The sequence below is a fragment of the Camelina sativa genome, chromosome 13 (assembly GCF_030686135.1).
Source record: "Camelina sativa cultivar CO46 ecotype springtype chromosome 13, ASM3068613v1".
In the NCBI taxonomy this organism is placed as follows: Eukaryota; Viridiplantae; Streptophyta; class Magnoliopsida; order Brassicales; family Brassicaceae; genus Camelina; species Camelina sativa.
In genome coordinates, this window is record NC_141892.1 from 1957585 (window position 1) to 1969324 (window position 11740).

At 34.8% G+C, this 11740-nt stretch overlaps 3 protein-coding genes and 1 pseudogene across 3 annotated transcripts; 2 read left to right on the top strand and 2 right to left on the bottom strand.

Moving 5' to 3' along the window:
* The first annotated feature begins 2118 nt into the window (after positions 1-2118).
* Positions 2119-3818, top strand: LOC104734529 (putative chalcone--flavanone isomerase 3). Its single transcript, XM_010454127.3, has 5 exons — positions 2119-2367; positions 2460-2546; positions 2648-2806; positions 3039-3265; positions 3499-3818. Coding segments are annotated over exons 1-5 (633 nt in total). The 5' UTR covers positions 2119-2366; the 3' UTR covers positions 3658-3818.
* Positions 3819-5684: 1866 nt separating this feature from the next.
* LOC104734530 (RING-H2 finger protein ATL73 pseudogene) lies at positions 5685-6986 on the bottom strand (annotated as a pseudogene).
* Positions 6987-9343: 2357 nt separating this feature from the next.
* Positions 9344-10704, top strand: LOC104734531 (expansin-A2). The gene is made up of 3 exons (XM_010454129.3): positions 9344-9635; positions 9745-10057; positions 10201-10704. Exons 1-3 carry the CDS (start codon positions 9485-9487, stop codon positions 10505-10507), a joined length of 771 nt encoding a protein of 256 aa, XP_010452431.1. The 5' UTR covers positions 9344-9484; the 3' UTR covers positions 10508-10704.
* Positions 10705-10870: 166 nt separating this feature from the next.
* LOC104734532 (uncharacterized) lies at positions 10871-11335 on the bottom strand. The gene has a single exon (XM_010454130.3). The coding sequence runs from the start codon at positions 11250-11252 to the stop codon at positions 10947-10949; it is 306 nt and encodes a 101-aa protein (XP_010452432.1). The 5' UTR covers positions 11253-11335; the 3' UTR covers positions 10871-10946.
* Positions 11336-11740: the final 405 nt, after the last annotated feature.

Here is an 11740-nt window from a genome sequence, read left to right on the forward strand (position 1 = left end):
AAAAAATAAAACCAATTAGATTTAGACATTATGTTATCACAATATAGAAGGTTCTAAATTGAAAAAGATATACTTGAACTTTTTTTAAAAAGGTTAATGAATATCTCTCAATTCATATTTTGAAATATGTAAAAAATTTCAACCAATTAGAGTTAGACATTATGTTAACATAAATATGGAAAATTCGAGATATAAATATATTTTTGGATTAAAAAAATAATGAATATTTTGTTAATATTTCAACACGGTAAAAAACTTCAACCAGTTAGATTTAGACATTATTTAAACATATATATGAAAATATATGTGATAAAATAGTATAGTAAAGTACTAATTTTAAAAGAAAAAAAAAAGACACAGTCAATGTCGCAACTCGCAAGTGTACTGTGGTGTCTACTTTCTCGTATTGTCAGTCCTTCGGCTGTTTATTAGTATAGGTCCATGGGTGAGCCAATATAGGATTAGGTGGGTCAAAATGACTTTGCTGAATTTTTAAAACTGGTTAAATTTTTAAAGAAAAAATTAAATTGACTTTGGTAAAATAGTACAATTGACCATTATAAAAAAAATTAACAACATAATTGACACATTAAAATTTATTTTGACACTGGTAAACTAATTTCCTAGCTCGACCACTCTTTAGATCATGTATATAATCTTTTGAGTGCTGTTTGGGATGTGTTCCATCATCAACATCAAGTACTCTTAAACTTTGTGGATGTTATGAATCACTATATCATTATCTAATTTTAGGTTGCGACACATTTAAATGACCATAAGCTTGCATAATTAGGATTATGAAATTATGCCCACGTTATTTGTTATAATTAAGGTCGACCTCGAAACTTAAAAATCGTCCTGTATATGTTATGCATCATTATATCATTTTCTAACTTTAGGTTACAACACTTTCAAAATACCAGAGGTTAGCATGATTAGGACTTTTGTTTTTTGGGCACAGCATAATTAGTACCACGAAAATGTTATTTGTTATAAGGTCGAACATCTTTAATCAAGACTTAAAAATCATCTTGTGGATTATGCATCACTGTATCAGTTTCCAATTTTAGGTTGTGACACATTTAAAAGATTATTGGCTTGCATAATTAGGACATGAAATTGTAAATGTAGCTTGCTCACGTTATTTGTTATAAGGTTGGCCATCTTTAACCGAGACTTAAAAAATAGTCTGTGTGGATGTTATGCATCACTAGCTAAATCAATTTCCAGTTTTAGGGTGTGACACATTTAAAAGATTATAGTCTTGCGTACTTAGGATTATGATAATTGTAGATAGCTTGCCCGCTTATTTGTTATAAGGTCGACCATCTTTTAATCGAGACTTAAATGGCTCCTCTCAGTTTGGGTTCCATGCGCTATGTCATATGTGCTTTCATAAAGAACCCAACAAGTGCTGCTCATTTATTAATCATCGTAAATTTATTAAAAATTAGTAAAATTACATACTTCAGCCACACACAAAAAAAATTGCAAGTGTTGCTTCTTTTTCCTAAGTATATATTTTCGTAATTTAAATATGCAAGATTTTCTTCTTCTTTTATTTTTTCTTATTAACTATTACATGTAACATTTTCTTACACGTTCGAAGAAAACGAAAAAAAAAATATTTTCAAATTGATATGTTGCATCATTAATTGAGATTTTTTTTAAAAAAAATATTGTAAAATATTATAAACAATGACTTAACGTCTTCAGTAAACCAGCCCTACCAGCCTTACATATAACGATGGATAATATAGCTGAAATTTAAAAGTTCAGATGACCACCTTATTACATCCATAACATTTTGCAATTTATGATCGATAACTAGACTTCTATATTATATTTTACTATTATGATATTGTAACTGCCTATGTTTTGGGGACCGATATGAGTATGACGACGGAGTTTGTGTAATGTGGCTGCTTGAAATTTTATATAGTATAATTTATGCATGGTTCTTTCACGTTGATGATATCCATCTCTTGTATCTTAGTAATTATTTCTTGAATCTCTCTATTATTTTATTTCTATATATTCATTTGTTAGGTAGAACGAGTGGTTGTGGACTGACTGCTGCTTGATCTAAACACGTGGCTTCCTGGTGGGTCGCAAAACATTTTTTCATAGACATTTTATTCAATGAAAAAGGGGTTGGGTAACAAAAAAAATAATTCAATTCACAAAAGGAATGCGTCGTCTGGTAGATCACAAGCTTTGAACGTTAGCAAAATTATGTTACCTACCACCAGTGGCCTGCCTTCATATATAGCGATATTCACACAAACATTACAGATATTATTTCTCTAATATAATCAAAAAGTGGATACACTAAACTGTTTATAAACCTAATATAGATAATTGAAAGTAAGCCTACAACACTCTTTGCATTGTTTTCTTGATTACAACATATTTTCTCTTTTCGTATATAAACTTTATGTTTATTGTTTGTTAAACAGTGGGAACAGAGATGGTAATGGTTCACGAAGTTCCTTTTCCTCCACAGATCATCACAGCTTCCAAGCCACTCTCCCTTCTGGGCCAAGGTTTCTTTTTTGCTTCCATACATAACGTTTGATACCTTAATAATGTAATCTCAGGTAATTTATTGGTAATGTAATGTCTGTTGTTTTTATTCTCGTTATAGGGATCACAGACATCGAGATCCACTTTCTTCAAGTGAAGTTTACGGCTATCGGAGTTTACTTAGATCCTTCGGATGTTAAAACCCATCTTGTTAACTGGAAAGGCAAGACCGGAAAAGATCTCGCCGACGATGACGACTTCTTCGACGCCCTTGCCTCCGGTAATCTTATTCAATCCATCTTAAGCTTCAAAAATCAACTTTTAATTAGGGTATCTTTGTTTTGATGATTTGCGTTTTTCGATAGACTATTTTGGTTAAGTAATGGGTTTTGGTAAAGATCACAATTTCGTTTGGCTAGTTCTTCTGGTTTTACTTCGGTTCAACTAGTTAAACTCCAGTTGGGTTAATTTATTTGGTCAAACGAGATTGAACCGGTTGTTATATATTGCAGCGGAGATGGAGAAGGTTATAAGAGTGGTGGTGATTAAAGAAATAAAAGGAGCTCAGTACGGAGTACAACTAGAGAATACTGTGAGAGATCGTTTGGCTGCAGAGGATAAGTACGAGGAAGAAGAAGAAACCGAGCTCGAGAAAGTTGTTGGTTTCTTCCAGTCTAAGTACTTCAAAGCTAATTCCATCATCACTTACCATTTCTCAGCCAAAGATGGCATTTGCGAGGTATAAAATCTAGAGCCTATTATTAACGTCTATCAGCATGTGGAACAGAGGAAATAAAAAACAGAGGACTCTGTTTTGCGTTTAGCGTTATACTAGTACATTTTTCTAAAACATATCTTGTAAAGCCAATTGCTAACGTATCTGAAGAAGCACAATTGCATCACGTACGTATACCTCACGAGAATTGTAATTAGGCCTAAAATAATTGTTATGTATTTTTGTTTTGTGGGAAGATCGGGTTTGAGACCGAAGGGAAAGAAGAGGAGAAACTGAAGGTGGAGAATGCGAATGTGGTGGGAATGATGCAGCGATGGTATCTGTCTGGGAGTAGAGGAGTCTCTCCTTCGACCATTGTTTCCCTCGCCGATGAGCTGTCCACACTTTTAACCTAGAATCCCTTATAAAAAAAAAAAAAATTGTTGTGTGTGTTGTTTTATGTCGTTGTTTAGATAAGACATTGTGTTTCGTTATCTTTATAAGATGATTAATGCATAGTCGACCAAAAAAAATGTTGATTTTGTTGCAACTTATAATCATCATCTTGTTCTTGTCATAACTTCTAGCATCAAGAATTCTTTTTTTTGTAGCCTATAGTTACAGTCAACGTGTATCTGATCACAGTAATATGAAAAATCATGTTTACATCTCAATTTAAACCAGCTTACTCGTTACAATTCGACATTTGGATTTTTGAAGGATACAGATTAAGTTTTGTGGATTTTATTGTATGAATCGTGGCTAATAATTCAACCAATTTAGTTGATTTCTATTGTAGTATTTGCTTTGTGATGATGTAGTGTGACTTTTGTTACAATAAGCAGGATACAGAGAGCGCATGCATACTTGCATATTAGCAATGCTGCAACACTTCTGGTTTAACATTTTTTGACTAGGTAACTGAAAACTACACGTGGCAAAACCCAAGACGTTTATAAAAAATGGAAAGTTTATACCCGAACCAGCTTCCGACCGTTGGTTTATCACCGAACCTAGGGTTTGATTTTGCTCCGGATTTTCCTAAGCGTAGAAAAAGGAAACTTGAGTCGCAAATATTAATTAGTTTATAAAATAGTCCAATCGGTTTAGTTTCATAATCCCAGAGAGAAGCAGAGAAAGAGTTTAAAGAGAGCACGAGTTATATATAGAGTGACGAAGATGCAATTTCATGCTTCGATTTCTCTGATTTCTTCTTCGATTTTCATCTTTGATTTCTTCTGATCAGTTGTTGGATTTGCCCTAATCTCTTGGTTCCAAGTTGTTCGACGCTTGATTTGTTGTGATGTCGTTGCTCTTCGTCAAAACCAGGTCACTAGAGACGAAGCGTGATAATGATGGAAGATGATTTGTTGATTCTCCGTTCGCATGGATCAGATCAAAAGATCTATGTGTGATTCTTCTCCGGCGATTCGTCGAGGCGGCTGGGTTTGTGTACGAGTAATCAAAGAAAAAAAGTAAGCGCGTGATGTTCACGCAAAAAAAAACCAAATTTTCCTCTCGCAGGAGAACCCGAAACCTAGTTCCCCTCCGATCTTCCTCAACGAAGCTTCAGCCATTGTAAATTCGTCGCCATTCTGACTTTTTTTTTTTTACTCTGCTCCATCAGTCAATGTCGAGGTTCAGTCCCTGCCACCTAACTCTGTTCCATCACCGCTGCTTTGTGTTTACCACCGCCATGTCATGAAGCCACGCAAAGTCATCAAACCCCTTGGAGTCTTTTACAAAAAACGCCAACAGAAACAGAGGTTGATGTCCAGCCCATCAAGAAATAAAAGGCCCATGAAAAATGCATCCTATGGACCATGTTAATTCTGATCCCTTCTCTGTTTTTCAATTCAAAATTAATAGATTTCAAAAATTTTACATTAAAAAACTTTTCATTCAATTCTTCTTTCACCTTTTTCTAATTTTTAATAATGGAAATTTGTAAACTAAATTTATGTGACAATGTGAGAGAACTAACTTGACTTTGGATCTGGTTATTTGACTTAGTCATTTGTTTGTTAGAGATTCCATAAGTTTAAATTATTCTCACATTGTTTTCTAGATTTAGCATGCAATTTTAAAGCTTTTTTAAAATTTAAAATGTTAAGTTTGTAAGCCATGTGAAAACTAACTGTATTTTGCATCCGATCATTTGACCTAGTCATTTTTTTTTACATAAATTCAAATTGTTTTTACATTTTTTTTATAGATGTAGCATTTTTTGTTTTTTCTTTTCTTTTGAAAAATGTTGTTTTCATTTTTTAAAAATAAAGATATTAAGTTTACAAGCATTGTGAAAACTAACTGGATTTTGGATTCACTCATTTTGACCTACTCATTTGTTTGGTAGACACTTGATAAGTTTAAACTGTTTTCAAATTATTTTGTAGATTTAATTAGTATACAAAATTTTAATTTGTATCATAAATTCTATATATGTTTGAAACAAATTTAATCGTATTAAGATTTAACCCCATCTGAAACAAAAAACCGACCGAGGCCAATCGGGATAAATTTCTCAAAACCAAAGTCACAAATCGAACAAAAAGCCAAAACTTAGAAGATTATGTGTATGTAAATTCTGCATGAAGCTTCCCTAATTGTAAACAGTACTGTGAATTTACAAAAAGAAGCAAACCCACTTTAAAGTAAAGCCAAAACTCAACATGAAAGTGACGTGATATCTGGAGAAATTATTTCCTTATCATCCTCGTGAAGCTGTGTTACATTTGCCATGTCATCATCCCGCCGGGGAACCATTTGCCGGAGTCTGAAGTTCGAGGAGTGATTGTCTGCAAGTGGGGCAAGAGGAATGCGATAGCAACCAAGTGTCGATGCACTTGACGTGGAAGCCGTGGTTACATTTGGGCAAAACCCTAACTGTCTCTCCTTCAAGGAACTCTCCTAAACAGATCAAACACTCCGTTGCTTTCATCTTTAACTCAGGGCTGTATGAATCAACGGGAATCAGCTTCAAAGCGCGTTTCTTGATCCCTTTTGCTGCGTTTGCGTTTGCGTTGGTGTCAACTAGTTCTTCGTTGGGCGTGAACCTTCTTGTGCAGCGTAAGACATAGCGCAAGACCGAATTGAGGCCAAGAGAACAGATCAAGGCGCATAGAAGAGCTGCTAGTATTATCACCATGTTTGTATCCATGCTATTGCTAGCTATATTCTTGTTGCTGATAGAGTCGCCTAAAGTTCTAGGATTTGCATCCGTAGCTGAAATGGTCGGGGTTGCTTGCGCCTCAAGTAAAAACCTACCCATCTGTAAAAAGTTTAGAAACAGAGGCAGAAATCTTTATGAACTCACCTTCAAGGTTCTTCGTCTTCTTCTTATTGTTCCAGTTTGTATTCGAATCGGACTACGAAAGAGATTGAGAGTAGAGATTCAAGTTTCTTCATGCTATGTGATAATCAAGAGAGAAGCTTGTGTTCTCTATTTTTCCCTGAGGCTTTCGATCCAATCTGAAACTCAAAGACCAAGAAGAACCTTTCTTGAGAAATCCATGGAGATATCAAAGCTCATATCCTTGATATGACCTGTTTCCATATACAAGTTCTACTTTGGGTTTTACACAAAAGGAAATATAAGTTATACTATAAGAGTAGGAAATGGGTAGGCTAGAGAGAGAAAGAGAGAGAGATGATGATGAGATGGTCGGTCCAAGAAATCCTTGGTTAGATTTGTTGATATATAAAGTTTGATAATTTAAGGGAGAAGATATTGTGGCATACAATCTTGTTGGTTTTGTATAAATTAGTAACTGGGACAAACATAAAAGACAGGGCCAAAAAGACAATTAATAATGCAGAATATATTGTTGAGTAGATATTAAAATTGATGTATAACGAATTCACAATTAGTGGTCTTCAGAACTTTGGAATCAAGCCAGATGAAATCCACTACTATCATATAGAAAGATCAGATTCTCAACTAATCATGATTATTAAAACATCAATGATTAGAATTTGTTCCATCGTTTAGTATATACGAATTATACTTGAAAAACTAATCTTCAATCAACATACATAGACATATAGTAGTTGTATCATGTGTTATTAAGAGTTTTCTTTTTCTTTTGTTAATTGAGGTACGTACATTTACTAATACTATGTGTAACAAGGCGAAACAGCTACTACAACCTAAATGGTTTTGTTACATAGATGTAATATATTTCTATAACAACATCTAAAAAACTTAAATAGTTTTCTACTATTTTCTCTTCACTATGAAATTGCTTCAATCATAAGAAAATTGTTTACATCGATGTAAACTTTTCTTTTTGCCGGTTTTTAACTTTCAATGAAAAGCAAATAAATAATGAAAAGAGGCACAGTAGAAAGAAAATAAAGCGAGCTAGTTAATCCATTAATCCAGTAGTTTACTATCTTCAGGGTACATTGAAAAATAGTTTTATGTTACCCAAAATGTTTAAAGTAGTTAGATGGATTTGAATTGAATGGTCTACATAAAGGAAAAGGAAGTATCTGGGTGGGATCTTTGGTCCACATATTTGCAACATCCAATTCTACGCATACGGATGTGCAAATCAAACAGACACACGAGTTCTCACGCAAGAGACACAAACACTTGTCTCTCTTTGATCCACTATCTCCATTATTACACTATTTATCTTTAAGACGAAAAGATATATGAATGTTTTAAACATGATTACTTATACACTATTTTTTGTAAAAATATCCACGTTTGTTTGTAATGAGATGGAATTACCACAATAAATAAGACATATATTGCATCGGTTTTATAGTGTTGAAATTCCAAATTAGAATTACTTGATAATTAATAAGTGATGTAAATTAGGCGCCAGTAGCCTTTGGTGGTATTAAGGCCGATTAAGTTCCTATCTATTTTGAAGTTGGTGTCGGTGACTAAGGAAATCTTTGGCATATAACAATATCTAGCTCTAAGTTTAGTGGCTAAAAATTGGTCCACAGATGCGGTTTGTGTCAGATTGAAATAGTTAGGTGTAAATGTATAAAATCAAACCCAAACTATAATCAAATCAGAGCGGTAACTATTGTGGGTACAATTAGGAAGCAAACTATGACTATTTCTGGTTTTTATTAGGCTATAAATCAATTTGGTTCGGTAAATCTTGAAACCACGTGACATAAAAGAACATATAGTAAGTCTAATGTTCGATTGTTTTCATAAAGTTGGTTAATTCATTAACTGTTCAGGCCTTGATGAGCTGTCTCCATATAACCCAATTAAGAGGCGGTTGTGTGCTCGGCCCCTGTCTTCTTTTTTGGGCAGCGGTTGGTTCTTGTTTTCTGTGCCTCGTTATTACTTCTTAATTCTTGTGACGTAGGTGTATGCTAATATGTCTATAGTATACTTACATGGCCCGATATTGACGAGAAACCGCATAGCCGGTGGTTTTTAATTTCGATTATATATGACTTTTTTTTTTTACTATATAGTGGTTTTGGTCTTTTGGATGTGTCAATCAATTTTACTTAAGATGTGTTAAGCATGAATAATATGACAAGAAGAATGTAATAGAATGAATCAATTGATAAACTGAGGAAGTCTGTTACCGGAAACAACGGACGATCTCATGCTCCTATATCTCTTTGTTCAGTTTCATACGCCGATCGAGACTACGTCGTCACGTTTTTGATTATCTCATGTTGCATGTTCTCTTTTTTTTTTTTTCTTTCTTTACTATTCATATCTGACCAATTGACTTATATGAGTAATTGAGTATATATGATTTGTGCAAGTGTTCGCAATTTTACGAAACGAACTTCACTAGTATGACAAGATTTTTAGACTACGATATATGATTATGATGAAATAGATAAAATAGAAAAGAATCCTTCATATATTAATATCAGTATATATATGGTTAACCGACTATTTAGACATGTGAGTCAGTGATGTGGGCTAGATAATTTAAAAAGGATATGTGATCCACGTGGCACCAAAGCGGTATATCCGTTGGAATGGTTAAGCGCCTAACGGAATTGCATGTGAGATCTTTGCATAATGGCATAACCTACAAACGCAATTCCTGGAAATTAAGACCGATGCGATTATGTCACCTTCTTCGACTATACGTTTTGTCAAATATATTTGTAATTTTTTTAAAATTAAGCGCATCATAAGAGATGTGATCGAGATATGCAGTCGTGAACATCCCTATATATACAAGTGAAGTCTTCAACGAATTACCAACCTCACTCATCTCCGAATTAGCCCCCATCAAAATCATGAATCTTACAGAATATTCCCAGATTTTATTTGTTTCACTATGTACCCTCAGCCTCTGCTTCTACGTTATAAACTCTGACGACAACGGAGGAGGCTGGGAGAGAGGCCATGCCACCTTCTACGGTGGAGCTGATGCATCCGGCACAATGGGTACTTTAAACAAACTTTTCTATGAGCTCATAAATCATCACAAATTGATATATATATATATATATATATATATGACATATTTAACTGCTAAAGTGTTGACGTTTTGTAGGTGGTGCGTGTGGGTACGGTAACTTGTACAGCCAAGGGTATGGGCTACAAACCGCGGCTCTGAGCACAGCTTTGTTCAATAATGGACAGAGATGTGGGGCTTGTTTTGAGCTACAGTGTGAGGATGATCCTGAGTGGTGCATCCCTGGTTCCATCATCGTGTCAGCTACAAACTTCTGTCCACCAAACTTTGCCTTAGCCAATGATAATGGTGGTTGGTGCAATCCTCCCCTCAAGCACTTTGACTTAGCCGAGCCTGCCTTCCTCCAAATCGCTCAGTACCGAGCTGGAATCGTTCCTGTCGCATTCAGAAGGTATATATAAACTGTAGCTAGCCAAATATGATGGAGAACAATTCACTACACGGTTTTTTTAGTTAAGGTTTTGGAAAAAAAACTTCACTAAAGTTTAAAACGTAACTCTTAGATGTACCATTTATGTCCTCTTATAATGACAGGGTTCCATGTGAGAAAGGCGGAGGTATAAGGTTCACAATAAACGGGAATGCGTATTTCGACCTCGTGCTGATAACAAACGTGGGTGGTGCTGGAGATATAAGGGCCGTCTCTTTGAAAGGATCAAAGACTAATCAGTGGCAATCCCTGTCAAGAAACTGGGGACAGAATTGGCAAAGCAACACTTACCTTAGAGGTCAGAGCCTCTCTTTTCAAGTCATTGCTAGTGATGGTCGGGCTGTTGTGAGCTACGATGTTGTGCCTCGTGATTGGCAGTTCGGTCAAACTTTTGAAGGTGGACAATTCTAAATTTTATGTATCAACTATCAAGCGAAACTAAGAGAGGCTAAAGGAGAAGAGTTATGTTTAAGACAAGACTCTGCTTCTCATGGATCATATCCACTCTTCTATTTATTCTCATAAGAAAGACAAAGACAAATGGAACAAGGGCACTTTGTATTCGTTTAGCAAACATATTAAATAATCGATGTGTTGATAATCCTTGACGTACAAAGCCTTCAAATTAAGAGTCATCAGGGGCCAAAGTACATTATTTCGATTCCAAAGAACAAAAAGTTCAAATTCAAACATATTACTTTCAATAGTAACACGAGTATTGTATTTGATATTTAACAAGATAAATTTCTAAAAATAAAGAATAATTGTAACTAAAAAATAAATTGTCATACTCATACGTGATTATGAAGTCAAACCGTGTGACGTCAAACGGTCAAAGATAATAGTTTGGCTAAGTCTTGACGTCGTTGATTCTCTTGCTGGGTCCAGACGGCGGAACTGACCCTTTCGGAAGAGCGTTCAACACCAACGACCCGTATTTTCCCGTGACAAACGACGAAAATTCCGCCTTGAAGTGATGATCCTCGCCGTCGCACCCTACCACCGTCGCCGTCTTGGAGACAACAGGGATCTCTCCGGAGAAGATAACGCCATCGATCACCGACGGAATACCTACTGGAAACTTCCTAGCTGTTGTGTATGAAGCAAGAGAGACGGAGATGAAGAAAATTATAATCAAAGCTCTGATTCTAGCCATTTTCTTGTTTGTTTACGAGCGAACACTCTGTTTTTTTTATTATATATAATCTTCTTCTGTCACTGTGTTATTTGGTGAAGATCCATAAATGTACATGTTTAGTATATATATACATAATGTGTAAAGAGATAGAGAGGTCACTGGTCGGTCAATGGCAGTTGCAATCTTGCAAGAGATAACGCGGCAAGGCAAGTCTTTGGACTTGAAAGAGTTGAATGACTAAGTCATTAGTTTCCGGTCCAATTGAAATATCATCACTTAAGTGTTAAAGTCTCGTAAAATTTGTAATATATATCACTTATATATTTTCTGAATTAAAAATTAGGTGTCAATAAAATGATTTGGAGATATGATAACACATTTTCTGAGTTTGATTATAGTAGCAGTAGTAGTGTTAATTATTAATTTAAATTCATTAATCCAATGGGCCTTTATTGGGCTATTTTGGAAAAAAAATAAACCTTCAGAAGTTATCACGCTCTTTTGAG